The 27,336-nt window shown below is 39.7% G+C and overlaps 1 protein-coding gene across 2 annotated transcripts in view; it reads left to right on the forward strand.

Moving 5' to 3' along the window:
* The window catches only part of AGO2 (argonaute RISC catalytic component 2), a 57,042-nt gene that overhangs the window by 4,293 nt on the left and 25,413 nt on the right, over positions 1-27,336 (forward strand). Inside the window, exons 2-10 of one of the 2 annotated variants that reach the window (XM_014255251.2) lie at positions 12,871-13,066; positions 16,803-16,923; positions 22,793-22,977; positions 24,233-24,369; positions 24,503-24,637; positions 25,748-25,835; positions 26,519-26,666; positions 26,864-26,983; positions 27,118-27,240. In XM_014255251.2, the coding sequence (XP_014110726.1) occupies positions 12,871-13,066; positions 16,803-16,923; positions 22,793-22,977; positions 24,233-24,369; positions 24,503-24,637; positions 25,748-25,835; positions 26,519-26,666; positions 26,864-26,983; positions 27,118-27,240 (1,253 nt within the window). The remainder of the gene's footprint in view (positions 1-12,870; positions 13,067-16,802; positions 16,924-22,792; positions 22,978-24,232; positions 24,370-24,502; positions 24,638-25,747; positions 25,836-26,518; positions 26,667-26,863; positions 26,984-27,117; positions 27,241-27,336) is intronic. The other variant, XM_005516886.3, reaches the window with a different exon arrangement.

Consider the following 27,336-nt stretch of genomic DNA (forward strand, 5'->3'; position numbering starts at 1 on the left):
GAAATTGTAGGGATCAGCTGATGAACACAGTAAACTACTAAATTGGCTTTGCACACACAGATAGTTTTAACTAATTAGGAACTTTAAATGCCTGATGAAAGTAATGTTCATGTTGGCTAGGCCTGTCCTGACCACAGCTTCACAGAACTTGTAAGGCCTGTCAAAATGGTGGTGGTGTTTTGCTTCCCTTCATGTTTAAGCAAAATACTTGGTCCTGTTTTTAATGATGAAGTTTCTAATACTCAGCCTTCCAGAAATTATGGCTAAATCTAAATGAAGAAAGGTCAGCCTCCAGTATCTTATTTTTGGTAAGTTATGAACTAGAGAGGGAAAAAAAAAAAGCTGGTGGAAAATATTACGTAGTTTTAACTGTAGTGGCTGTGGGATCTGTTCCATGCATTGTCCAATTAATTTGTTTTAGTATCTTGCATCCTTTCTGATGTACTCACAAAGCAGCCCACTAGAATGTAAAATATCTCCTCCTATTGACTAGGGAAGCACAGTCCTTTGAATTCAGTGCAAAATAATGTTTGGTTGTTTTTTTTTTTCCCCCACATATATTATAATACACAAATTTGAACTTCAGAAATTAATTATACATTTTATACTGCAGAAATTGGGAAGAGACCTGTATAAAATCAACCCCAGGTACACTGAATCTGTGTAGTGTCTCTCATATTTTACACCAGAGCTGTAATTTGTGAGTCTCTTTGGTAGCCATATCTAAGAAGTTGAAGAGACTTTCTAGTACTGTCCAGGAAGTGGAGTTTTTTTTTAATCCTCAAGACTGAGGTGATGCCTGTATTTTTATATACTCAGGACTATTTTAATCAGTGGTGTCTTTTAGTCTGTTTAGTGTTCACCACAGATTAGTGCAATTCATTTTAGCCTCTCTATTTTAATTGTTTTGCTTTTATTGTTTTCTTTTCAGAACAATATTTGGTGCCTTCAAATAAAAAGTTTGTGTGAGCATTATTTAATCTGATTCTGTACTCTCTCTTTGCATTTCACATTAAGCAGAGTTACTTCTCCTAAATACCCTGCTTTATAGCTGTGCTGCAGCTGTGAAACCATGTGGTGCCTGGTGCCCAGGTTTTCTAGGAAGGAAAGTTTTGTTTGGTGGGTTTTTTTTTTTTGGTTTTTTTTTTGTTGTTGTTGTTGTTTTTTCTGTATGACTTCACAAAACTGGACACAGCCAACGTGGAAGAAAACCATTGATTTAGACTGGAAAGTACTGTGGATCCTGGCACAATCAAGTCAGTCCAAAGCTTGCTTTGATGTTTTTCTTTTGAGTTGGGTACTCATTGAGCTGTCCACAGTGCTACCAAATTTTATTACTATTTGGGTTGTGAAGGGATTTATTTATTTTTTTAATCACAGGTGTGGTGAGAGTAATTTGTTCTCTCCTATTGTAATTTGTCCTGTTCTGTTTTTTGTAGTGCTGCTTAGTTGTGTTCTGTTTTCTTGTATGGGAGTTTATTGCCACCTGCCGTGTTGGGGACCAGTTGCCAGCATTACTAAATCTGCAGTCATGCAAGTCTCTGTGTTTGGGAGATGCATTAAAATATTTAACTTTTCATAGATGCAAAATAACTCCAGTTATGGGCTCTACATCTGCAGTTTTGGGCTCTACAGTTTTTCCCAAGAGCTCTCCTAGCACAACCTGATTGAATTCCCTTTTACAAGCTGCTTTATAATCAGAAGGTGGAGAATATTCTTAATAAAATATGTGTAAGTCTGAAGACTGTGTTTAAACAGTACATGAATTTAATGTCTCATTGTGTCACTTCCAGCCTGTGTTGGGTGTGACAAGAGGAGATGCAGAGCAAAACCAAAGTTTGCATTTTTTTGAGAAATAAATTAATCTCAGCATGTTATTTTGGGAAGCTTGAAGATATGCTTCTGAAACTTATTTGTATCAAGTGATATTTATTATTTTGTATATAGTGTAGGAAACAAGTAACTCTTTTGTGGCCACCGAGGAGCTGCCTTGGCAGTGCTGGGCTCTGTGGGTGGCTCTGTTTGAGCTGCTAGTGTCAGAGGTTGGAGTATTGCAACCTTTTGTCTCAGCGATGCTTTTTTTATGTTCCTAGTATAATCACGAAATTTACGCAAGAGCTTATTAATGTGAGAAAATAATGAAATTTAAATTTTAATTTAGTAGTAGGAAGTGTGTGTGGATGTGCTAATTTAGATTTATTTTAAATAAGCCAATTTTAGAAGAATTCCCAAGAGTGGAGGTTTCACTGGCTTAGCTAGATCAATCAAAAAATTGTTTGAAGTTAAACCTGCCATGTAGATGAATAAAGCTTTAAAACATAATTATTACTGGGGCCTCATTATATACCTTCTGAAACTTGTTTAGCAAGTGTTTGCTATTAAAGGACAGGCGTCTGTTCATACAGAGGGTGAATTCCTGTCTAAATGTTTCTGTGTTCTTGACTTTGATAATGAACTTATTTCATTGTCCTTTCATACAGCTTGTGGTTTGCACTGAATGCTCCCTTTCTACTGGATTCTGTGGGCTTTTTCAAATAATTTCTCTGTTGGTTGTACACTCTTGTCCCATCATACTCCTCTGTCATCTCTGAAATTCTCATGGAGGACAAGACTTTGGAAGAGCAAAGGGTTTCTCTTGTTTGTGGTTTTTAACTGCCAGTGAAACCTAAGGTTTCTCAAGTAATTCTACATGTCAACTTCAGCTCTGCTAACTTACATATTTCTGTTGTGAAGTCTACTGAGAGACATAGGTTTAAAAAGAAAACCCAAAAAACCACCAACCCTCCAAACCACAAGCAAAACAAAAATAGAGAAGAAATCCAGGTTCATGTAGAAATGACAAAGCAGAAGAATTAATTTCTCGGTGAACCAGTGTATTTTATTTTGGGAAGAACTTCAGTGTTTAATGAGGGAATGCTTAGGAATAACACATAGGGATTCAGAATATTTGCATAAGGGTGTGTTGTTTAAAAAGTCAGAGCTTCTTTCAGAAGGAGGAAACTTCCCACCAGGGCAAGGAAATGAAGCTTTGTTGTCTGGGTCTCGTTATGTGATAAGAATACAGTAGTGGTGGGTTTTTTTCCGAATTGTTTGACTTGCAAATTCCCTTTAATGTCAAATTTCAGGGAGGCCTCTCTGTAGTAAACTTTTATGCGACTGTTTTTTTTACCTTTCATAGCTGAGTTTTAGTTTGTATCAAGCAATATGGGAAAATCTGTTGCTTACAAGAAGCAGGTGGAGAGAAAAAACCCTGAGGTGTAATGGAAAAAAAATTCTGATAAGAGACTTCTGCTGCCAGCCTACACTGTAATATCTCAGTTATTCCACTATTAGGAACCTGCATTTTTCCCTCTTTGCAGAGATGGTGAAAACCACAGCCCAGTCTCTGGAAACCGCAGGAGATACTACTGTTGAAGATGCTGCTACAGCTGCTTTCACTATCTGAAATGATAAAATAAAGCATAGCCTCAGCTCTTAACTGGGAATTTTTCTATTCTGAAACTGAACCACAGGAGTGTTCATGTGTTTTAAGATTAATCCAGTGTGGGTATGGGAAAAGATTTTTTTTTTCAAGGAAGACATGACTACTGAGTTACAGCTCTAGAGTTGAGTTTTGTGTATTAAAAAGTTTTTAGGAAAAAAGACAATGTAATTTTTATTTTTAGATTTTGCACATAAACACTGCCAGTTATGTGCTTGCAAAGGTACAAGTCAAAGCAGAACCATCCTAGCTCCTTTCTTTAGTTAGCTGAGGACAAATTACTTCTGTGTTTCATTAAGTTGTGCACAATGCAAATCCCACAGGAAATGTGGATTTGGGGTCTCTGTGGCACCAGTTCCCAGCTGTGAGGCACAGCACATGGAAAACCATGCCAGTGGCCATGGAATAGAGCCCAAACCATTAGAACCCTTTAATTCAATGGAGCTGGTGTGCATATGGGCACGGATGGCTCCAAAAATGCAGGAGAGGCATGGGGTGTGATGGTAGGGGAAGGGAAAAGTGTTGGGGGAGCAACACTGCTGAGAACTCTGACCCTGATTCAGTGGATTTAATCTATCCAACATCAGCTTGTGGGCTGTAATGCTGAGACCAATGCTTTCTATTTCTGAGGAAGAAGAAAAAAAATCTCTGAAAGCCTGAGATTTGGAGGTAATGGAGTGTCAGGGTGAGCTGTACAGTTCTCATGGTGCTATGTGATGGCAGCTGGTGTGTGCAGAAGGTGTTGAAGTACCTAATGATGGGGCTGTGGCCGTGTACCCCTTGCTGAGCTCAGCTCTGCACCTGGCAGCATCTGGATTTACTGTGGCTCCTGGGAACTGAATGGAGTTGCTTGTCTGTCTCATGTTCACGCCAAGTAGTGATGGAAACCAGTTAAGTTTTTTGGGCAGGTCAGTCCTGATGTATGAAGAAGTTATGTTTTAGCAGCCTTTTAGTGACTCAAGACAAAATGAAAACAAGTAAACACAGTGGAGGGTGGGTTAGGCAGTTTCCTACACACCTGTGCAGTTCCAAGTGTCAGGTAGTACAGAAGCTGAGAGAGACACATTTCTTTCCTAACCTAAATGCAAACAAGGGGTAAGGGAAGCATAATGTGGCATGGTGAATATGTAATTTCTGGTCTTACCTTCTTTAGAGGAGAAGCAGCCTGAAGGGAGCAATATGTTCTAGTAGGTGGGTTGGGGGTTTTTTGTTCCCTCTTAAAAAATGTATTTATTCACTTTGGGTCTTTTGAAATGACAAAGAGCAGAGATTGTATTGAATGGAGGCATTGCTCTTTATGAATGCAGAGAATCCCATTATATTCAAATTGTTAGGAAAGACATCTGGAATTAGTTCAACATCATTTTCTAAGGCATGGAAAAGGGAATGCATCATGATGGTCAAATGTGATAAATAGCACTAAGAATGTTCTCTATTTCCCCCCTTCATTGAGTAGAAGTTTGTCTGAAGATGGAGTTATTTTGTACTTTGAATTCATATTTAACTTCAAACTGGGCTGCTGATTTGTGGGTAAGCCGTAAGCATCCCTCCATTGTTTGGATGAGGCTTGCTATTTGGATGACTTAATTCAAACTGCAGCTTGTAATTAAAAGCATTTCTCTGTGGCCCTTAAGAAGGGTTGTGGTAGGACTTGGTAAAATTCCATGTGCAGGGATTGGTTAAGGCACCTGGTTTGTGAGCAGTGAGGATGGAAGTTCTGCACTTTGGGTGCTCTACTGGTGCTCTGCCACTGCTCACCCCACTTGTAGGTGGTGAGAAGCAGCTTGTTGGTATTCAAAAATTTGGAGGCTGGCTTTGAAGGTCGAGGCTGCAAGGAGAATGTGGGAGGAAAGCAAAGTATGAACACTTGGTGTCCTTTGCTAGTTGACATTGTCCAGAAGCAGCTTGTGGGCTGGAAAGAACCATTATTAGTTTCTTGCCTGCTGCTTTCTGCTGGAGCCTTGATCTCTTCCTCTTCAGTTCCTTTGTTCTTACATATTCTTCTTTGAAATGTCCTGACTTAAAAGCAAGCTGGATAGATGTCTTGCTTCTCCCTTTGATCTGTGACTGCAGCTCACACCATTGGTGTCTGGCAGTGATTCTGGTCTCAGTGGATCACATCACTTCTGACACCATGAAGAGATTGTGTTTGTATCTTACAGAGGTCAAAAGGCATCAGGGTAACCAAGGGAGCTGCAGATCTGTAACTATTCCAGACAAAATCATCATAGAATGGGTTGGGTTGTGTAGGACCTTTAAATATCCTGTCCAACCTGCCTGCCATGGGCAGAGACATCTTTCAGTAGGTAAAAGGGTTGACTTGAGAGTTAATCTTGCTTGAATACTTTCACAGGAAGTGACAATTAGTCAATAAAACGATGTTTGGAGTAGTCTACTGAACATAATGTGATTACAGTTATGAAGACAGTGCTGTTTATCTAACACTTTTACTCTATGTTAAGGTCTTTAGTTTCATACTACAGCACTAAGAAACTGGAAGCAATCTGGCAGAGTATCATCAAACATCTCAACAGTCATGCAAGGGCCTTAAAATATGACCAAATATGAGAACAGCTCCTTTATTTTTGCTCATCGGTATTAAGCTGAGCCTTTTTCTTGTAGCCCACTTCGGCACATGCAATGAGTGTGCTGTGGTTTGAAAGTGTGGTAGTTGCTCACTGAGAGACAGAAGAACCTTTAGAGGGGGGTTTAGTAAAAAATGATAACTGAAAATCTGATTGCATCATCTCCTCTGCTGCCCTTGTGGATTGTTGGATTCTCGGAGATTAATAGACAAGTCTAACGTTTTTTTGTTGTGCATTATCTAATCAAGAATGTTATAGCTTGACTGAAGAGATTCTGGTTTCCATGCTCTGAAACATCCTTAATGAGCAGCAGACAGACTTACAGGTTCCATATAGATTCCTCTGCCTTTAAAATATCAAGGGACTATGAGCTGCAGCTTTGGGTTTCCCTTATCTCACAGACAACACTGCCAGCCTCTCTCCTATCATTCCCTAACGGTTCTTAACAGAAAGCCAGAAGTTAAACTTCTTTATAAAACCCAGACTGTCAGAAAACTTGAAGACAGCCCCAAGTTTTTCTCTAGCTGGGTTCTAAAAAGAAAAGGCTAAACTCCCTGTATTTTTTTTTTACTTGCTCTGACTATATATGTGTGATTAAAATCCATAGAAACTCCATGCAGATCCTATCACGGATCTGTACTGGATGTTTTCCAGATTCTTTCTGAATTCCCTCTATTACTGGTAGTTAAATAACTATTTGTGGAAATCCTGTTTCCCCTGCTGTGGGGTATCCCCTCTTGAAGTCTTTTCTCCCACTTCAAAGAGCACTTCCAGAAGGGGCCATGACCCTTTTGTAAGCCTGGTGACAGGGCACTGAGGTGGCAGGGGAAGGACATGTGGCACCCCAGGAGAGGTGAAGGGAATTCAGCCTTAGGAGGAGGAGGGGAAAGGGTGATCTTCCAGCTTCTCCTGCTGGCTAAGGGGAACCTTTGGAGCAGATGGAGCTGGAGTTGGGGAGGTCCACCAGAACAGGGCAGAAGCTGGAGCGCAGGAAACTCCAGTTGAGTAGAAGGCAAGTTTATTTTACTGCAGGGGTGGAGCAGATTGTATGAGGTGTTGTGGAAACTCTGTCCTTTAAGATATTCAGAACTTGACAAGTCGGCCTGGTCTCTTCCCACCTCTGTTGTTCTGTGTTCATGATCCTCTGCTCCTCTGCAGCAGCTGCTGGAGGCTGTTCCGTTGCCAGTCTTGGTTCTTTTTAACCTGGTCATGATGAACACATTTGTCATTTAATTTATTTCCTGCAGTTCTGGAAGCAAAATAGCTGCTCAGTAGTTGAGGACAAGTTATTAAATCCCTTTTTTTTGCCCAAGGAGCGATGCATCCTTGCTGGATCTGTGTGATGGCATCAGTGACTGACCTGGAGGCAGCAGTGAAATGTGCACTGTGGTTGTACCTAAAATACCTTCAGTGATAATCTGGAAGAGCAGCCCCATCATCTGATATTGGAAACCTTAACCCAAAGTGATGCTTTCAAATGAGGATCCTTTCATCTTAGTTTCATTTAGAGATTATATATTTTTAGAAAAATTGTTTTGGAGAGTCTTCCCCTTGGCAAACATAGATTGCATGAGCCCAATGCTAAAACCTCCTGAGAGTTGTGAAAGCATCACCTGATTATTAAATATGAGTTAGGACTTGCCACACAAGGAAACTTATTGATATAATTGCACTGGTGTAATTATGCTCAGACGATCTCCTGTGTTGACAAGCCCTTCCATGCAACTCGTTTGGCCCCTTCTTATTTAATAACTCATTAGGCCTCTGACTGCACATTAAAATTGCATAATTCTTTGCTAAAAAATCTCCAATGTGCAAGTTTAATGCTGACTGGCAGCACTTCCAGCATGCTGAGCAGGCCAGCAGTTAAGCTTTAAAAAATGGTGGAGGACAAAAGAAATGAATGTTCCAAGTCTGAGAAATGGTTATGGAGCACATGGTCCTGAAAAACCATCATTACATAATTGTGTGGATTTTGGAGTAGAAGCTCGTCAAAGTGTGTGGCTCATTCACACCTTTTATAGACTAGGAGTGTCTTGGCCTGCTCACTTCATGAGTCACTTTTATCTCTGATTTTGATCCTCAGTAATGTGCAGGAATAAGAGCAGCCAGCCTTGTGTTTGCAATGGTTTTCAATTTGCAAAAATTATTTTTACTAACACAGCATTTCTGTGATTATGCAGCTTTCCTCTACTGCCACCTTTCCCTCTCTGTCTTTTGACAGAGTAATTTTGCTTGATTGCTAATTTTATTTCATAAAACTGCCATAAGACTGTTATTTTTCTGATACTTGTCTTTTCCAGATTTTTTTTTTTAATAGAAATTGCTGCTTTTAAGATTGATAGCTATGAACCTTTAGTTTATGTAAATGATATGAATTATAATGGGAAGTCTGGCTTCTTTCCTGATAAAAGTAAGCCTAAAGACAGCATATGGACACCTCATTATTCCACACCCAGCTCACCTTAATTCACACCTTGAAAATGGGGCTCTTGATGGTCTCAATCATCATATCAAGGCTGAAATGTTCTCATTATTCATTTTATCTTCTGACAAATGAGTGAGGAGCTTCCAATACTTATCACATGGATGCTCCAGTTTATTAGTCTTTCATCTTTTTTCTAATCCCTTCTTTCCTTGACAGCACTTTAAAAGTAAAATCCAGGAATGCATGTAGATTTTCCAGTGCTTTGAAATACTGTCTCCAGAAGCAGCATCTGTGTTCCTGAAGGTGTCTCTGCATGAATTTTGGCAGGTTTCCTTGGGCAGGGCATCACTTCCAGCTCAGATGTCCAGTGCTCTCCTCTGTAGCACACCTTGCCAGGCTGCGAAAGATTCCTAGTAAGAGCCTTGGCACTAAGGAAAATATTCTCATATTGATACAGTTTCTATTGCATTTAAAAGTGGGTGAGTGGTGGGACTTTTGCAGGAGTGTTTGAACAGGGAGATGTGGCAGCTGAATCACTTTGAATGCAGCAATTGTGCCTCCTGATCAAGACTAAAGGCTTCTATCATGTTTTGATAGAAGGTGAAGCCTTATTTCTCTGTTCTGTCTGTACCAAACCCAGTATTTTGTGATTGTACCCTTCACAGCTGCTTGCTGTAGTAAGTTATACACAAGATACTTTGATTTAGCTTTCTTAATTTGAGGCAGTAGTCCAAAAAGTGAATTCAGCTCAGTGGTTGCAATATTTAGTTTTTCTCCCCTGGAGTTCAGTTCCCATCCCTCGGTGCTGTAGTTGACACATACGTGTCTGTTTTAGGCGGCAGAAATGTAGGTTGAGCGCTTATCGGGTCACTGCTGCTGTTTAATAAACAGTACTTATCTCCTTGAAGCAACACCCTGCCCTAAATAAGTTTTGCCTTGGGAGTTGAGCCAGAAATAGCTTCCCCCTTTTTTTTTTTTTTTTCCCTTTAATTGGATCGTAAAACCCAAATAATTGAAAAAAACTATTTAAGATGAAAATAGAGGGTGGCAATGGTCCTGCTTTCTGGGCAGCTTGGTGCTTTTTTATCTCTGTGAGTCATGCAGGTTATAAAACTGCATTCCCATCTTTCCTCAGGAGTCTGTGCTTCTCTCAGCATTGCATCTTATTCTTAAAAATGGGGCTGAATCCTCACTTTTATTTGCTCTTTGTCACTAAAACTCCAGTGGAGGAATGAATGCAGTAGTGGTGTTGAGCAACGTGTGGTTTGTTGATCCCTGAACACTTAGAGATACGGGTTTGTTATGCCCCTGTGAAGCACTTAACAACCCCATTTTGAAACAGAAGGAGGATGTATTGCTTAATTACAGAATTACTTAATTTGGCAGCTTAAATAGCTTGTGAGGATGTGTGTCCCCTTCCATCATGCTTCTCTTTGTACTTCCAATTTTCAAATTCAATTTTTTTTGTCATTTTGAAAGTTAGTCATAATGTATCAAATATGGCACAGAAAAGAAAGGGCAGTGGAATTAGGATCTGAAAGTAGATACAGAAATGTTAGAAGGCATAAAAATCATTGGGAAGGAGAAGGGAAATCAATATATTGATAACAGTTGTCCAGGTAATAGTGAGTGGTAAGGCAATATGGAATGCAGGGTGTGGATAACAAGAAATGGAAGTGTTAAAATACAGGAGCCTGGACAGAAAATGAAAATATTTTATAATGCATGGTGTTATGGGAATCATGGAAATGCACAAAAATCACAGACTAAAGTTAACGACTAGGACATAATTTTCAAATGGGAACGTTCCATTATGGAAAGATGGGAGTAAAAATGTGTGCAGTGGTGATCTGTAAAGTAAATTCAGCAGCAGAGTGACTGAAAACATATGTGGGAGACAGATTATTTTAAAATTATTGTGGGGGGAGTGGAAATGATGGCAAACAGGATTCTGGAGGAGTAGAGGTGGCTGCTTTGTGCACATCTTCTTGATCAGATTCGGAGGTGGATCACAGAAACCTTTGGTGTATTGCAAGTACAAATACTTGTGGGAGTATTTTTTGCTGTAGTGATAATGCTGTCAATAACTTTGTTAGGTGTCCTATCCACAGCAGAGGATTCTTTCCACTGAATGACACAGTGTGAATTTGGTGTGAATTTGTCACACCAAACATGGGGATATGGTGACTGCAGGGCCACCTGAGGAGTTAATCACCATCAGAAAAACATTAAGTCAGCAGAGGGCCTGGAAGTGTTGGGAAAAGATGAAAATCGATGTCTTAGAAATTAGGATGTGTAGGAATTTAGAAAAAATAAAAAGCCAAAGGTTGAGCAGAATCAGTGAGCTGGGTGCTTTATCTTGTCTTAAGGGATGGAGGTGGGTAAGGTCAGATGCAGAGGCAGATGAGCTGCTCGTGGCAGGACTGGGTTACAGAGAAGAACTAAGGTGATATTTAGCTCCATTTTTCAGGGCAGCTGGTGACACTGCAAAAGCAATGTGGATGAATAATACTCAAATGAAAATTGCTGTATTGCCATTTAAGGCAAAACTGAAGTACTGAAACGTGAAGTTTTAGGTTATGGAAATTAAGATCTTCAGCAAGAAACAGCTTTAATGTGTTGATTGAGTTAGTGTTGGAGAACCACAGTCTTTAATGGCAATGCTTGTTAAAGGGAGGGAAGAAAGGAAATTGGATTTCAGTAGCCTGAATTAAAAGGGTGGATGCCTTAGAGCGTGTTTGGGAGACAAGATCAGAAACAAGATTTTCAAAAAATAGTAACAAAAGCCTCTGTCATTTTCCCAATGTCAAATCTGGTGAAGTATTTGGTGCATGGGAAAATTGGTGCTGACTGTTAGTAGGGTGCTAAAAATAGGGAGCTAGTAATGAGTGGGAAACTGGCCATAAGAAGTGTTGAGGGGTAAAGTGGGGAATTCATGCTGCTAATGTTGGGAATAGTCTTATTTCATTAGCAAACATTGCATAAATGTTAGGAATAAGTACATGAAATTTCATCTAGAGATATAGGAGTCATTGTCAGGAAAAGGAGAATCTGAGCATCATTCAGAAAGGTTTGTAGATACAGATTAGAAAAGTAGGTATATTAAAGACAATATAGCTGGTAATTTGTAAGGAGTTGGGAGATGATCATAAGCAAATGAAATGGGTGCACATGCCCTGAGAGGTCACTGGATGGCCTTTACAAGGCAGGCAAAAGCAGTTTAGGGCTCATTAATCTGCCTTTTCCCATTGAGAGATGGAAGCACCAGTGTGGTTATCACTTAGTCTTCTTCAGGAAAAATGACTGGAAGGATGAAGCCTGATTTATAAGCAGGGACTAACAGAAGGAGTATAGCCTAGCATTTAGTATTAAACGCTTTGGTTTAAATCTAGAAGTACAGCCAGGAGTACTCAATATGAAGGCCACCGAATATAACCTGCCAATGAGTGAATAAAAATGGAAGGATGTTTTCTGAGCATTAGAGCATCACAATTCTGGAACAGCTTTCCAGTAGAGAAAGCCAGGGTAGAAAAGTGGTGACTAATTTGTTAATGAAGGAATGTGAATTGTTTCTGGTGCTAGCAGAGAACTGAATTTGATAATCTTAGAAAGCCACACCTGGATTCTTACATAAGTAATGAGAAACCACATGGCTTTTTTCACATGTGAAGCTTTTGCTGCAAGTTGTTGCTCCAGAGCACAGAACACCTGAGCACTGAGGCTGCAGAAGTTTTGAATACTCTAGTTGGTACCTTACACACTTCTCTGTGCATTTTTAATGGACTTTCCTGGATTGAAACAACAGCAAGCAGCTATTGTGCTTCTGCTTCATGTTGTCTGAGCAACAACTGATGTTTGAGCTCAAGAACTGAGCACAGCAGCAGTAGAGTATTTGCTCTGTGCTCTGTGTGAAGGAAGCAGTAGGATATAGTTCAGTTCTAATACAGAATTTGTCAGACAGCTGCAACATGGAGGAAAGTGGTGGAAACTCTATAGGTGTTTGCTCAAATGGATGTGGTTAGATCTGTTTTAAAATGAAAATTATTCCCTGCAAGGAAGATCTTGGTTCTTGCTTTCCTGCTTGGCCTGTGAAATTCCCACCCAGCTGTCTTGTGGTATAGGAAAATGCAACTGATTTTAAGATTTTTTTCCAGTTTGGGCTAGGAAATACAACAAATTGTGAACCAGTATGAGAAAGAAAGAAAGAGAAGAAAGGATTCATGGTCTCCTGAAAGCAGAGTTTGGGCTTTTTTTTCATTTTTAGGTTGTTTAAAAAGAGTCATGGTTTTAAATGTGGTGGTCCAATAGCCTGTAAGTTTTCTGAAATGTCAATTTGAGACAGCTGATAGCTAAGTTGTGCTTTTTCTCTTTTGCAGTGCTCACACCTCCTCCTCCATTGCCACCACCAATACAGGGATATGCCTTTAAACCTCCTCCTCGACCAGATTTTGGCACTTCTGGGAGAACAATCAAACTGCAGGCCAACTTCTTTGAAATGGACATTCCTAAAATAGATATCTACCATTATGAATTGGATATAAAGCCAGAAAAATGTCCTAGAAGAGTTAACAGGTAACACACTGCGCTTTGCCTTTCCTTAGTTTATTTGCAGTCTTGTTTTTCTTTGAAAAAGCTGGAGCCAGGTGCCCCCACTGATGTCTGGAAAGATGTGTCTGGCTTTAATCAGTGATTGTACTTATCACTTCCATTAACAGGATATGCATATCCTTTGTTTTTTTTTCCCCCTACAAATCTTTACTTGGATTGATTTTGCTAGAATATTGAGATGCTGCTGATTGAAGCCACTGGTGGCAGATGGATAAACTGTATTAGCTCTATTGGAACTGCGTCAGTATAAGCCAACTTGATAAAAATTATTTATTGTTACCTGTTTATATATTGGAGTGTAATTGGCTGAAGTCCTTCAGCAGGGAGCTGGTGTTACCAGCTTGTTTCCCCACCTTTCCCTCCTCACAAGAGGAGGCAAAACCTGTTTGTTTGGGGGAAAGGATTATGGAGTTACTAAAGCAGGTAAGAAATTATCCTTTATCAGTAGGTTCTGTATAAGGGAAAACTGCTCCTGAAACAGATAGCAAGATGAAAACATGGATCAGCTGGCCAGGGAAATAAGCAGCCAGGTCTTGCATTTGGCATCTGTACCCTGTTAGAGTGTGGAACTTCATTGACTTGAAAAAGAAGTGGCATTGCCAGAAGTGAAACTTGAGAATGAGACTTGGCACCAACTGGAAACCACAAGTGTCATCATCATAACTGCACCTTGACTGTAGAGAATTGTAATGGCTTGTTTATATATTCAAGAGCAAAGCCTTTCCTTGTTAAAAAAGGTCACATGGGTGGAATATGCAGTCATGAAAATAAACAGTGTGGAGTCAAAAAAGCCACCTGAAAGCCACAGTTTTCCTAATGTGAATGAATAAACCTGAGGGCATTCTCCATTGTTACACTGAGGAGTTGGTAATGATAGTGTTTTCACAAAGCAGCATCACTGTGCTTTGCTGCTCTGGGGTTTTTTTTTTTTCCTTCCTGTGATGATCTATTATAAGTTTAATTTTTCAGCTAGTCAAGAGCTGAGGTTAATATTAAAAGCAAACACCTTTGTTAACTGAATGGAGCTGAACTCTCTTCTTGCCCAAGGGCAACTGCTGATTTCACTGAGATGCTCTTCCTGCATTGGAGCACTGCAAAACACTTGGAGCAGTCACTTTTTTCATAAGAGGAACTATGAGAGCTTTGCTTTCCTTAACTGCTCTCCCTGCCACCACTCCAGCTCTGCCAGCTGCTGCTGGCTTATCCAGATTGTTTCTGCGTCTCCTCTGGGAGCCAAATGCTGCACAGCTTCTGTGTGAGCACCTCCCTTACAGTCCAGTGTGGGAGTGCTTGCCACAAAACCTAAAGCAGTTTTTCTCACTGGAAAGGAAGATTCTATTCAGTAGCAAGTTCTTCCTCCAGTGCCAGCCCCTGACCTTCTCTGCTTGGTCAGGTTAGTCACTCCTCTTTTGTGGTGACAGGAGCAGGTAGATATCTACTCAGATGAAATGCCTTTTGCAATAAGCAGAGATGCCATAGATGCATTCAGCAGTGGTGTGGTGGATGTTTCTCAGTGTGGTAAGAATACAATTTGGATTCACATACTGAAGTGTTTTTTATTTCTTTTGAGTGCTTAGTGCTCTATTCTGTAGATATACCTGTACTCATGCACCTGGGTTTCTGTGAGCTGGGACCTTTTGGTCCTATGTCTACCTGTATTTCTGTGTGTACAGGATTATTATAATTATGCAGAATCCACATGTAATCCAATTCTGAATGATGTTTTCATTCAGACACAGCTGGCTTACAGGTTTCTAGTATTTTGGTTATATAATTCACATCTATATAGTAAGTATTGCTTTATATGACATAACCTCTACAAAGAGGAGAGGGAGATTTTGTTTTTTACTCTACTCCCTCATCTGTGTCAGCTTTGTTCTTCAGTTTTACTCCAACTTGTGCTGTGACCGTGCAGACCCCACTGCAGGTTGTATCCCCTGTACATGCAAGTTCCACACTGAGACATGAGCAGGACTGGAAAATGCAGCTAGGACAAGGTGCTCCTGAATTAATACAATCTGGCTACAATTCTGTACATGTGACAGAAAGTCCAGATCTATTTGGGTAGTTGGACAGGCAAAGTGGACAGTGTGAGTTTGGTTCTGCACTGTGGGTGCTCTCAATTTAATTTTTGAGGATTTGTGCAAGGTGAACTCTGCAGTTGCCAGCCCAGGGTCCTTGATGAGCTTGCATGAGCTTGGCAGAACAGTCATCCCAAAGGGCTGAAGTTAGTGAAGTGGTAAATAACTCTTCTTTTAACTCTGCATGGAGAAAATAACTTATATTCATTAAAATATCACCACCCACAGCTGAGAAGCACCATTGCTAACTGTTGATGTAGTTTGAAGCTTGAAAACATTAATTAAGTGGAAGTATTCATTTTTTATATAAAGCAGTTGACAATCGGAAGAACTTGCTCAGGAAGAGAGTGGGATTTCCATGCTCAATCTTAAAAAACTCAAGGTTGAAAAATACCTTCTTCCACCCTCTCACCCTCCCAGTAATGTACTTGTTCAGTCAGACCCTGCAGATCTGAGGCAGATATTACTGGGCCAGGTTCGATTCATGCTTTGCAGGAGGTCAGGGTTTCTTTCAGTGGCCACATCTTATTTTAAGATAAACCCTGTGACACAGCAAAGAAATTGCCAGTTAAAACAGAATTAATTCTTTTCTCGAATGAGTTCAATTTCATCTCAGATTTTGCAGCACCATAATACCTACCTGAGCGCTGGGTTAATTACCTTGCCAAGTCAGGGTGCATGAACAGTCACCTGCAGCAACTGTGAGCAGGTGGTTGTCAGCAGTGCTGCAGGAGCAGGGCTGTCCTTTCTGTGTGTTACTTTAACCTCTTAATGCCCTTTTGCCCCTGTGTGTTAAGATTGTAGCCTGCTGATGGATTTTGGGTATTGCAGGTAGACTGAAGGATGTCTCTCTGGGACATTGGGACCAAAGGACCTTTGGCATCAAAGAGTGTTATTATTCCAGCTGACCTCTCATTGACTGCTGCTTTGAATGACCAGTGTGTAAACACTGTGGTTTGACAAGATCTGTGTGATTCATACAAAAATGGAACCTTATTCCAGCTACTCTTAAATGAATGTGTACTTTTAATATTCACAGTTCCACTGAATGCACATGCCCAGTTTTGTTAGATGGATCCCAGTTTTGTTGTGTGTATGAAAAAAAAATGCATTTAAAAATTATTTTTCTCAGGGAGCTGCAAAATGTTTCGCTATTATTGTTGGCATAAACTGCTGCCCTGTCATTGGGGCTGTAAGCTGGAATAATGGTATTTTTGAAAGCTTCTCAGGCTGCTGAGCTTTAGGTCCAGGGTCCTCTGAAGAAAGGGCTGTAGGACAGGGGAGCTGAAACCCCAGGATCTACTGCACACCTCTTGTTTTGAGCTTGAGAGAGCGTGAGCTTTCACTTCACCACTTCCAGTAGGTCACAGAAAAGAGGAAGGAAAGTTTAAATCTGAAAAAAAAACCCTAAAAATAGCAGTTTTAAGAAAACAGTTTAGTCTGTGAAAAAGTTGCTTTCAGTTCAGATCAGTCAAACAAATCCTGCCTTTAATAGAAAGGAGTGGACAACTCTTTCATTTACCTAATGCCTCTGTTGGTAAATATTAGTGTTAGTACTTGTCTGCTACTTAACATTCAAAGTAAAAAGTTGGATTAACTTAATCTTTTTGCATTTTCAGAGAAATAGTGGAGCATATGGTTCAGCACTTTAAAACCCAGATTTTCGGGGATCGCAAACCAGTGTTTGATGGAAGAAAAAACCTTTATACAGCTATGCCACTTCCCATTGGAAGAGATAAAGTAAGTTTTAAATAGAAAAAATTCTAGAGATTTTAATGTGGTGTTTGCAGAGTATTTCTAACAACTAATAGAAACTGATTTTCTGTTTTTGATTTTCAATTTCTGGAGTGGATGTCTCTATTGTTGCCACTCTGTTCAGGGTGTGTTTTGCCAGGACACAAGTGTGAGCTTGTTGCTATCCCAGTGGTCACTCTGTTTTATATCCCTTCATTCCCCTCTCTCTTTCACTGGTGTGGTTTCTGCTACTTTAGGAAGCTGGATCAGCTCCCCCAGACAGCAGACAGTCTGCAGACTGGCACTAGGGAGAAAGTGAGAGCACAGTTGAGTGTGGGACAGGAGGGAAAATAACTGTTCTGGGCAGCAAGAAGCTGTTGTGTCACCTCACTAATCTCATCAAGGCCCACTCTAAGCTTATTCTCGCTATCAGTAGCTGGAAGAAGCTCCTCCATCTCTCTGTTGCCTATGTTAGAACCTCTCCTCCCTAATTCTTGATGACTGAGAGCCAAATTAATCTTCACTGCACTGGTTAAGACACGCAATCTTTGCCCCAGGGCAGCTGGAGAGGACTGCGGTTGTGTTTGCCAGCTCCCGGTGGGGCAGTGACCTCTTTGGGCTCTGCTTGTGGCTGCTCCTGTGCCCATTGACTGCTGGGGTGGAAGGGACTCTGTTGGAACATGCTAACACACAAGCCCTAGAAAATAATTTAGCCTATGCATCTGTGATCTAACAGGAGATTGAATTTTCTGTGCTTTTTTTTTTTGTTCAGGTGAGTCCCTGAGGGAGGGCACAGTCATTCTGGTTGGTACTGCAGTAGTTCCCTTCTGCTGTAGGTGCAGTTACAGGGGAGGACTGTTCTATCTCCTAGGAGTTGATTACAATTTACATAGGCAAAAATAAAATGTAAGGGGAGGAATAGAAATACAGAGAAATGGGGAAATTTGGAACCATTCAGGTCCTCTGAAATTCAGCTGCTGTAGAATAGTTCAGGCTTTCTTTTGCTGTCTCATTGGATGGCTATGCAATGCTTGACATAGTTACTAGTTCTACCTGAATCAAGCTCTTAATCTCATATGTGTAATTTTTATTTCCTCCCAATCTGTTTAAGTGAATGCCATGCAGTAAAGGTCAGTCTCTACTCTGGTGTTAATTACATTTCAATAACTGATAAAGTAATGTCTGGGAAAACGATAAAGGAATCATTAAAAGTTTTAGCTTTTTTTTCTGCTTGCTTTCACATACAGTATTCCAGTTCCCACAGATTTAGCAGACAAGACTGCAAAGTATTTGTCAAAGGTGGAAGGATACTTGGTGAGAGTATCTTAGGGTTTTAAACAGCTCTGGATATGTGCAGAGCTGCCTTGTAATACTTTAGAAGTTGTGGATGATTGACAATATATATTATGACAAGTATGAAGTTCTGCATTTAATATGTGGAGGTAAATAAGAAATAGTTTTTTTTATACATGATAAACAGGGGTCAAATAAATCCTCAGATCTGATGAGACTTTGTAAGATGCAAGTTGACCCTTCTTGCTCTGATAACCATTTTGAATAGGACAAAGTTAACAAAATTTTGCAAGTCAGCCTTTTCCCAGGTGTAGGTTACAATGTTCATTTGCACAGACACAGAGTAACTGGGGCATCAAGAGCATTTTCTGCTACCACACTGTCCCTAGGCTTTGGTTTTACCATGTATATTTTAGCGTGTGTGGGATTTAAACTCCAAAACATCAGGAATGGAGTCCTGCTTGGTCAACAGGCATAGGCACAGAAGGAACATCTCATCCAAGAAATTATCTCATCCATTCCCAATCTTGCCAGAGCAGTTATCATTTGGAGTGGGTGGTCACTGAGTGTTTGTGGTGGAGTTTAGCACGAGGTAGTTTCAGGTGGTTTCATCTGTGGCTCACACCTAGGTTCACTTTCAGTAAACTCCAGTTTTTCCCATGGTTTTAGGGCTTTGTCAGTTGTTCTGCTGTACATATATTAACGTTACCCTGGAGGAAAGAGCTAATAGAGATAAATCTTAAGCTGTTTTAAAACAGACATGGGGAAATTTAGCTTAATGAAGGAAATTTTTACATGGTGCTAAATTGGTTTAAGCATGATTTAAGCCACTATAAAGCTTGTAGGTATTAGGACTTTCCTCCACCATAATTAGATTATGTTTCTTTGGTGGGTTTTTTGTTTTTTTGGTTTTTTTTTTTTTACTGTTCTGTACATAACAAATGTAGCAAGTTCACTGCACATCTGATTGCATTTAGGATCATATTGAAAAGATTCATGAACATACAATGATTAATCTCTGTGGAAGATCTTAATTGACTGGCAGTATGCATTAGTAGTGGAAAAACTAATGCTAAACAGAGGGTTGACACCAAATTGCAGAAAGTTTTTTCCCCTCCTGTTGCTCTTTTAAGTTAATTAATGCACTCTGTCCTCATCTCTTCTTGGTTGTGGTTGTTCTGGGTTTCTTTTTTTTTTGGTCCTTGCTGGCAGCTCTGCTTCTTTTATAACTTTTTGCTCTATATATATATACTTCTTGGCTTTTGTGGTTATCAAATCTTTTTTCATTCCTTCCTTAGTGTACCTTATTTTCGCTCTTTAATTTCTTCATCTTTTTAGACCTTTTAGACAGATATAGAATATGTAAATATTAACATATTTTCTTAGTTTTTACTTGTACACATTGAGAAGAAAGGAGTGTTTAGGACACTATCAAGGTAGGAAGATATTAAAAGTCTCCTCTTTCTACACAGCAAACCCAAGTCACCTCTAATAGCAGCTTTGTATTCAGTTCCTGCTTTACTTGTGCGTTTCCCTCAAAATATCCTTCTACAGTTAAAAGCTGGAATTTAATTTTACCTGAACTTTGAAGTTTTCTCAGCTAGCAAGATTCAAAAGCAACTGATGTATCTTAACCTACATCTTCATTAGTGTTTTATTAGAAAAACAGTAATTACAAATGAATACAGAAATCCTGCTGCTACTCCCTTTTCCAGAAGGAAAATGTTAATCCTGTCTGTGGCCACACACTTGCTCCTCTGACTTTGTCTTTCTGAAGTACTGCTAAAGACTCTGCACATGACAGAAGCAGAGCTCTTTCCTACATCCACAGTTTGTTGTTAATCTGTTTTTCTCTGAATCCCTGAGAAGGAAAAGCTCTTGGATTAACAGAGAAAAGGTACATTGTATGCTCAGAGCATGATAAAATAATCATGTGATGTTACATTTAATTTATGGAGAAGAAGAAATACTAAGAATTCCTCAGAAACACATGGTCAGGTTTAATCTATATTTTTTTTAAACAGTGATAATACTGATTTGTGTGAGTCACTCAGACCACATCAGCTTCAAGACCTATTCTTTTTAAGGATAGCTTTGAAACTTTCTGTAGGCTTAATGATTTTTTTCATATAGCTCCCTTAGCTGCAAAACTGTCAGTGCTGTTGCGATTTAGCAATTTGGTGGGTTGACCAGGTAGCATCCTTACATTGTAAACTTTTTTTTTTTAATTTGGGGATAGAGAATAAAACAAATCTTATATTTTGCTTTAGGATTTATCCCTAATAGTAAAGGACATAGTAAAATTCCCATCTAAAACTACTTTGTCCTAATTTTTTCATATTTTGCTCACTTTGTCAAACATAAGCATGTTCATTTGTCCTCAAAAGTACAGAGTGATATAAATAAAATATTACTGAGAGAGGAAAAATTCTGATTAGCAGTGCCTAAAAGTATATGTGAACTTTCGGGATGTGAATTAAGGACATTTTCATTATTTTCTTTAATAGGATGAGATATTTAATTAATAAAAAATAACAAAACAGAAATAAAAAAATAAAAAACAAAAAAAATCACAGGAAAGTTTAAATATAACTTCAAATTTAAACTTAAATAACTTAAATATTACTTATTTTAGCAGTGACTCGTAATTCAACTCATTTGGAGTTAGACCCAGCAGCAAAAACTGTTTTGGGCCAAATCCAGCAGTCACAGCTCTGCTAACTTTTACTGGTATTTGCAGGCGGGCACCTGCAACAGAAATTCTTCAATCCTGGGACTTTTATTTCCACCAGGGACAAGGGTACTGCAACATAGGTTCCTCTTCATCTCCCATTCCATCATGATGAAGGAATTTCGTAAATTGATACCATGAGAGGAAAAGAAGTAAAATTAAATTTATTTCTTTCCTTTCCTTTCCTTTTTTTTTTGGTTTTTTTTTTTTTTGTTTGTTTGGATTAAGGGCATCACAGTGTTTAATAATCAGATAAGTTGTGTATTACCAGTATTGGGAGTAAGCACAGAGTGGTTGGGGTGTGAAGGCACCTTGAAGGCCGTCCTGTTCCAAGCCCCTGCCATGGGCTGGGACACCTTCCACTAGACCAGGCTGCTCAAGCAGGAATGATGAAACTTGATTTGGAGGAGAGGTTTAAAGGAAAATACAGGTCAAGTGTGACAGACATCTTCTGTCTGCTGTAAATGAGTTGCAAGTTGAGGACTCTTTGATAGTGTGGTGGAAAAAAGAGTTAATGGAAAGCTTCCAGCTGGTGTGAGCTGAAGATCTGTCCCTTTCTTTGCACAGCTTTCAGCAGGGTTCATCTGGGCCAGACTCAGAGCAGTGACCCCAGGATTAGACTCAGTTCCCATTGCTTCCCACAGCTTTGCAGCTCCTTCCTCTGCTCGAGTTTCCCTGGGGAATGATGTTTGTGCTGAAGGATAGATTCAGCTGTAATATTAATCTGTGTGCCTGCTATAGATGGACAACCCATTTTTGGGGGCACACAGGAAGGCTTATTATTTGTGTTTTATATTTCCTTCCTATTTTTGGACCAAAGAAACAAATTGTTACAAGAGACCAGATGCTGGCAGATACTAGTTTACTGTTAGCCACCTATAATTTTTGCTAATTACAATTTGCCTGTTAACTGGATGCCTTTTATATTTAAATTGCAAGCTCCCTAGCAGGGGAAAATGCAATGTTTTTGTTGGTATCCAGCACAAAGGATACTCTGATCTTGTTATTTCTTGTAGTCACTCCCAGACCTCCTGATCACTTCAGACAAGCCTTAATTTTAGTCGGCTTAAAAACTTTGGTGCTCAGACTTCCTTTGTTTTAAGAAAGAGGAGAAATCAGCATTGCAAATAATTACAAGTAATTGGCTTAAGTAATTTACCACGATGTAGTTTGCCACTGTTTTTAGACAAAAAAATCAAAGTAGAGCATAACATGGCAAAGAAGTGCCCCTGTTTCCTATCTGATACCATCACTGGTACTTGGGGGTTGTAGTTTATTCTTTCTTTTCTTAGTTTAAAAGTAAGAGTTTTTGCTTGGTGGCTTTTGTGGGTTTTTTGTTTTGTTTGGGCAATTGATGATTACTTTTTCTCTTTTAAAACTCCTTTCTTCTCTTGTTTGAACTGTGTCTGCAGCAACAGCATGTGAAGAACTCTGGTGCTCTCAAGAGCAAATACCAGAAATTCATGAATCTTGGCAGGTGGTGACATCCCATGCTTTACTTGAGTCATGCAGGAGCTCACATGAGCAGTGATGCACTGGGACGTGTTAGGGATCTGAAATCAGGTCATGGGATCTTCGCCGAGACCTCCCCGTTGATACAAGTGCCTCCAAATTCCAGTGTTGCCTCACAAAGGAGATAGATGCCAGCTGGGAAGCACTCCAGGCTTCTGAAATACCCCTTTGGGAAGATGGAGCTGTAAAAAGAGGCTGTACCTACTGTGTGCTGTTACTTCATCCTTGCTTTTTGTCTCCTCCTCTGCTTGTGGCGCTGTTCAGAGGAATCTATTGTCCCTTGTGATTTCCCCCCTTTCAATGGAAAGAATCATCTTGGTTTGTTGTTTGGCATTGTTGCAGGTGGAGCTGGAGGTCACACTGCCAGGAGAAGGAAAGGACAGGATATTTAAGGTGGCTATAAAGTGGATGTCCTGTGTGAGTTTGCAGGCTTTGCATGATGCCCTTTCTGGCCGGCTGCCGAGTGTCCCGTTTGAGACCATCCAGGCCCTGGATGTGGTGATGAGGCACTTGCCTTCCATGAGGTGAGGGGAAGCCCTTGAGGTGCTTTAGGTGTGACTTGGGTGCTTTGGTGGCTCTTTGGGTAGTCTGTGTGGCAGTGGCAGGCTCAGGTGAGGCCATCGGTGCTTTCCTGCTCACCCAGTGGAATTCAGAGCCTCCAGCCTGGACATGAGAACCTTTCCCCAGAGGTGTCAGACTGGCCCCATGTTTGTGTACTCAGGTCAGGGGGGCTCTGCCATCTCCCTCTTTCCTCTGTAGCCTTGGAGAAGGAGGCTCTCCCTGAGTGGGAAGTGCTTGGAGCTTGGTAGACTTGTAAGGGTGGATTTAAAACAGATTCTTACCATGCTCCTGTGTGTCCCCGGACAGATGTTTATTGCAAATTTTGTATAAAGGTTACAGTGCTAGCGAACATTAATGTCACCCTGTGTGGCTATTCTGATAGGAAAGAAAAAGTTGAAAATTATTTGTTTGTTTTTCAAGTGGAACCTATAGCATTTTCAGTCACACCCAAGAGATAGTGGGCTTAATTCTGCTGCCGTGGCATGAGTCACTTAAGACCACTGTGCAAATTATATTCAGTTAGAAAGCAAAGAACAAAGTTTATTAGGGCTGAACTTTCCCATATCGAAGCTCTAAACAGATAATGAGTTTTGTATATGTAAATTACTTTAAATAGCCTTACAGTATGTTGACTTTATCCTCAGACTTAGGATAGGAAAAAATAAAATTACTTTAATCAGGTTTTACAGCACAGAAAACAGCCCAGAATGTCAGATACCTTTGCTTAGAGGAACACATTGGCTCTGGGTATGATTTGTTTGCTATTAAGTTTGCAGTAGTTAATTATCAAGATGAAAGATGGATCAGAAATAATTTTTAGATCACTTATTTACCCTCACATAGTGCCTGTAATTCAGAATATGGGGAGAGATTGTTACATTGGTTTTAATAGCAGGGACTTTTTTCTTCTCTTACGGAGGCACAGTTGAAGTTTTAATAGAATACAAATAAAAAGTTATTAATGCTTTTTTGTTGGAATTAGTAGATATATTAAGGAATATTCTGAAAATAAATTTAAACTTGAGTAGTAGGCAGTTTCTTGCTGTAACAAGCTGGGTTTTGAGAGCTGTAACCTGAGCCTTGCCAGGAGTCTCAGATTATTGGTAATGTTAATCACTGACATTTCTCTGCTCTCGTGAAAAATAATTTGCATTAGTTATGGCTTTATTGCAAATTTTGCTTTAGTTTTCTGATGTGACTTTATTTGCTTTCTTGCAGGTATACTCCTGTGGGGAGATCTTTCTTTACAGCATCAGAAGGGTGCTCAAATCCTTTGGGTGGTGGCAGAGAGGTTTGGTTTGGCTTCCATCAGTCAGTCAGACCTTCATTATGGAAAATGATGTTAAATATTGATGGTAGGTACTAGGAGGTATTTTCTTGTTTCTTTTTGCACCTTAATGGGAAGGCAAAAATTTAGTTCCATTTGTTGGATTTCCTAAAAATTTCCTCTGTGTTGTTGTAACACACCATTAATGTTTTTGTCTGCAGTGTCTGCAACTGCATTTTACAAAGCACAGCCAGTTATTGAGTTTGTCTGTGAAGTTCTGGACTTCAAAAGTATTGAAGAACAACAAAAACCTCTGACAGATTCCCAAAGGGTAAAGTTTACCAAAGAAATTAAAGGTAATAAAGAAATTATATACAGCTGTTTTATTCTGTCTGTTACCACTGTGTGTTTTAAATATTTTCTACAGCAGTTGCCTTATTGGGAGACAAAAATGTCATATTTTCATATGAAACCTATCAGTAGTACCAATCCCAGTTTCATGACAAGAATATTCCAATTCCTAATCTGATTTCTAAATGTTTACAAAGACTGGGATTTCATGTTTTTTTAATTACCCAGTCTTAAATTTTTCCAATTACAGATGTTGGGTTTTTCATATTTTAGATTTTACTAATAATTTACCAGTGTGTTTTTACATACTTAGGCATCTGTGCTGCATATACTCTCCTGGAAGTAAATAACAGTAGTGTGTAGTGACTGAATCAAAGAGAACAGGAGGAAGAAATCTTACTGGTTTTGTTCACCGAAGGCTTCTTCTGCAAAATGGAGATATGCCTGATACTTCTGGCAGAAAGCAAGCAAATTTAAATAGACCAAATCCATAAATCCATCCTGTACTTTCCTTTTGTGTTTTCAAAACACATCAACAAAATTATCTTTGCCCAACTAGAAGTTAGCAAGAAAAGTGTAAATAAATCCTGAGTTGGCATTGGTTGTAAATGTTGTGAAAGGATAATCAGGCACTGAATTGCTTCACCATGGCCTCGTTCCCATGAGCTCCTAGAGAGGCTGTTTGGGGATTCCACTCCACCCACACCCCAGTTCATTAGCTCAGGCTGGGCTTCAAGAACTTGAGGTCTTACAGACCTTGTATGTTTAGACAGAAAATATAAATAAGGGGTTTTGTTTCAAGGAGCTTGTGTGCCCTTTTTGTCCTTTCCCCATTCTGGGCTTCCTTAGAGGTACAGAACTGGAATTTGCAGAATGTGCTCAGTGTCATCTGTGAGCTCTGGGGGCTTTGGGATTTCATCTTGTCTCTGGAATTCTGTGTTGAACTTTGGCTGAAGGTCAAGAGTTTTGAATTTTAAGACTCTAAATTGCTTTTTGAGTTCTGTCTGGGCTACCCTTTGGGGCTAAATAGAATGTGTTCAACTGGTCTCGTGTAGCAGTTTAGGGCTGACACTTTGATTTTGGAGAAATGGTGATTTGTGCTGTCCAATTTTTAGGTCTGAAGGTGGAGATAACACACTGTGGACAAATGAAAAGGAAGTACAGAGTGTGCAATGTCACCAGACGACCAGCAAGTCACCAAACGTAAAGTATTTTTCTGCTTTTTAAACATGTGTTTGATCTCAGGCTAGAAAAATATCTTGCCTGCCTTACTGAGGTGGGAAAAGTTACCTTTAAAAATTATGCTTTCTTTGGTTAATACCCTTAAATATACCTCAAAGTATTTTTCCAATTTTGCTCCTCTTTTTGTTCTGTTTTTATACTATAGTAAGTATCATGGCATTTGAACCAATTGCACTGTTTTAGATCTGGGAGGGTTTTTTTGTTGGGTGGGTTGTTTTTTTTCTGTCATTTATGGATTTCTTTAAAGTTGGAAGGACAGGGTGTCTTATTTGTAACTTAATGTTTCCCTCAACTGGAATAAAAAAGTTGTGCCAGTTGGGATCAGCCTCCTGATGTTGCTTATTTGCAATATCTTTTTCCTCTGGAAAAAATGTTTCTTTTTAACTACCAACCAGAGAGTTGCAGATAAGTTGAATATGGAGACAGTGATTTCCATTTTTAAGGAAGTAATATAAGGAACAAAACTGATACCAGCTTTTTACAAAAAGATAACTGATCAGTATCTGAATCTAGTATTTAATCATATGGGCTTTGTTTCATCCTCCTTTAATAAGCTTAACTTGTGCCAAGAAGTGTACTGAGGAACTGTAGAGGAAGCATGTTGCATGAAGTAATAACTGCTTTCCATATTTGCTTTCCTACAGGTTCCCACTTCAGCAGGAGAATGGACAAACAGTTGAATGCACTGTAGCTCAGTATTTTAAGGACAGGCATAAATTAGTTTTACGCTACCCTCACCTTCCATGTTTACAAGTTGGACAGGAGCAAAAACACACATACCTTCCTCTGGAGGCAAGTAAACTCATAGGGAATTCTGTATTTTGGGGCTGGAGGAAGGGGGTCCAAGGGAAAAAGGGTTTAAATGTTGGCAAACTGTTTTCTGAGCAGCCAGATTTGGAGAAATTCTGTAGTGCGTCAGTGAAAGAAAAGCCGTGAGCCAAAAAAACACTTGGATTGTGTTTAATTTTCTTTCTGTGGGGAAATTTCAGGTGTGCAACATAGTGGCAGGACAGAGATGCATAAAGAAACTCACTGACAATCAAACTTCCACTATGATTCGAGCCACTGCCAGATCAGCCCCGGACCGGCAGGAAGAGATCAGCAAATTGGTGAGCGTTGTGTCAAACGTGAGGCAGGTGTAGGAATGAGCTTAATTTTGCTTAACCTGAGCAGATACTGACTGATGTGTTTGTGCACTGCACGCAGGTTATGAGCTTGGTTTTATCCATTTTTATCATTTCAGATGCGGAGTGCGAGTTTTAACACCGACCCTTATGTCCGAGAGTTTGGGATAATGGTCAAGGATGAAATGACGGATGTGACTGGCAGAGTCCTACAGCCTCCCTCAATCCTCTATGGAGGCAGGGTATGTACTGGACTGGCTTCTGTACAGTCTGTGGTGGCTTCTAGCACCAGATGTGATGGCCTCTGTAATGTGGTTATTTTAAATGAATTGTGTGCA

The sequence above is a fragment of the Pseudopodoces humilis genome, chromosome 1 (genome assembly GCF_049639895.1).
Source record: "Pseudopodoces humilis isolate 2021_Gansu_Grassland_sample_001 chromosome 1, ASM4963989v1, whole genome shotgun sequence".
Lineage (NCBI taxonomy): Eukaryota > Metazoa > Chordata > Aves > Passeriformes > Paridae > Pseudopodoces > Pseudopodoces humilis.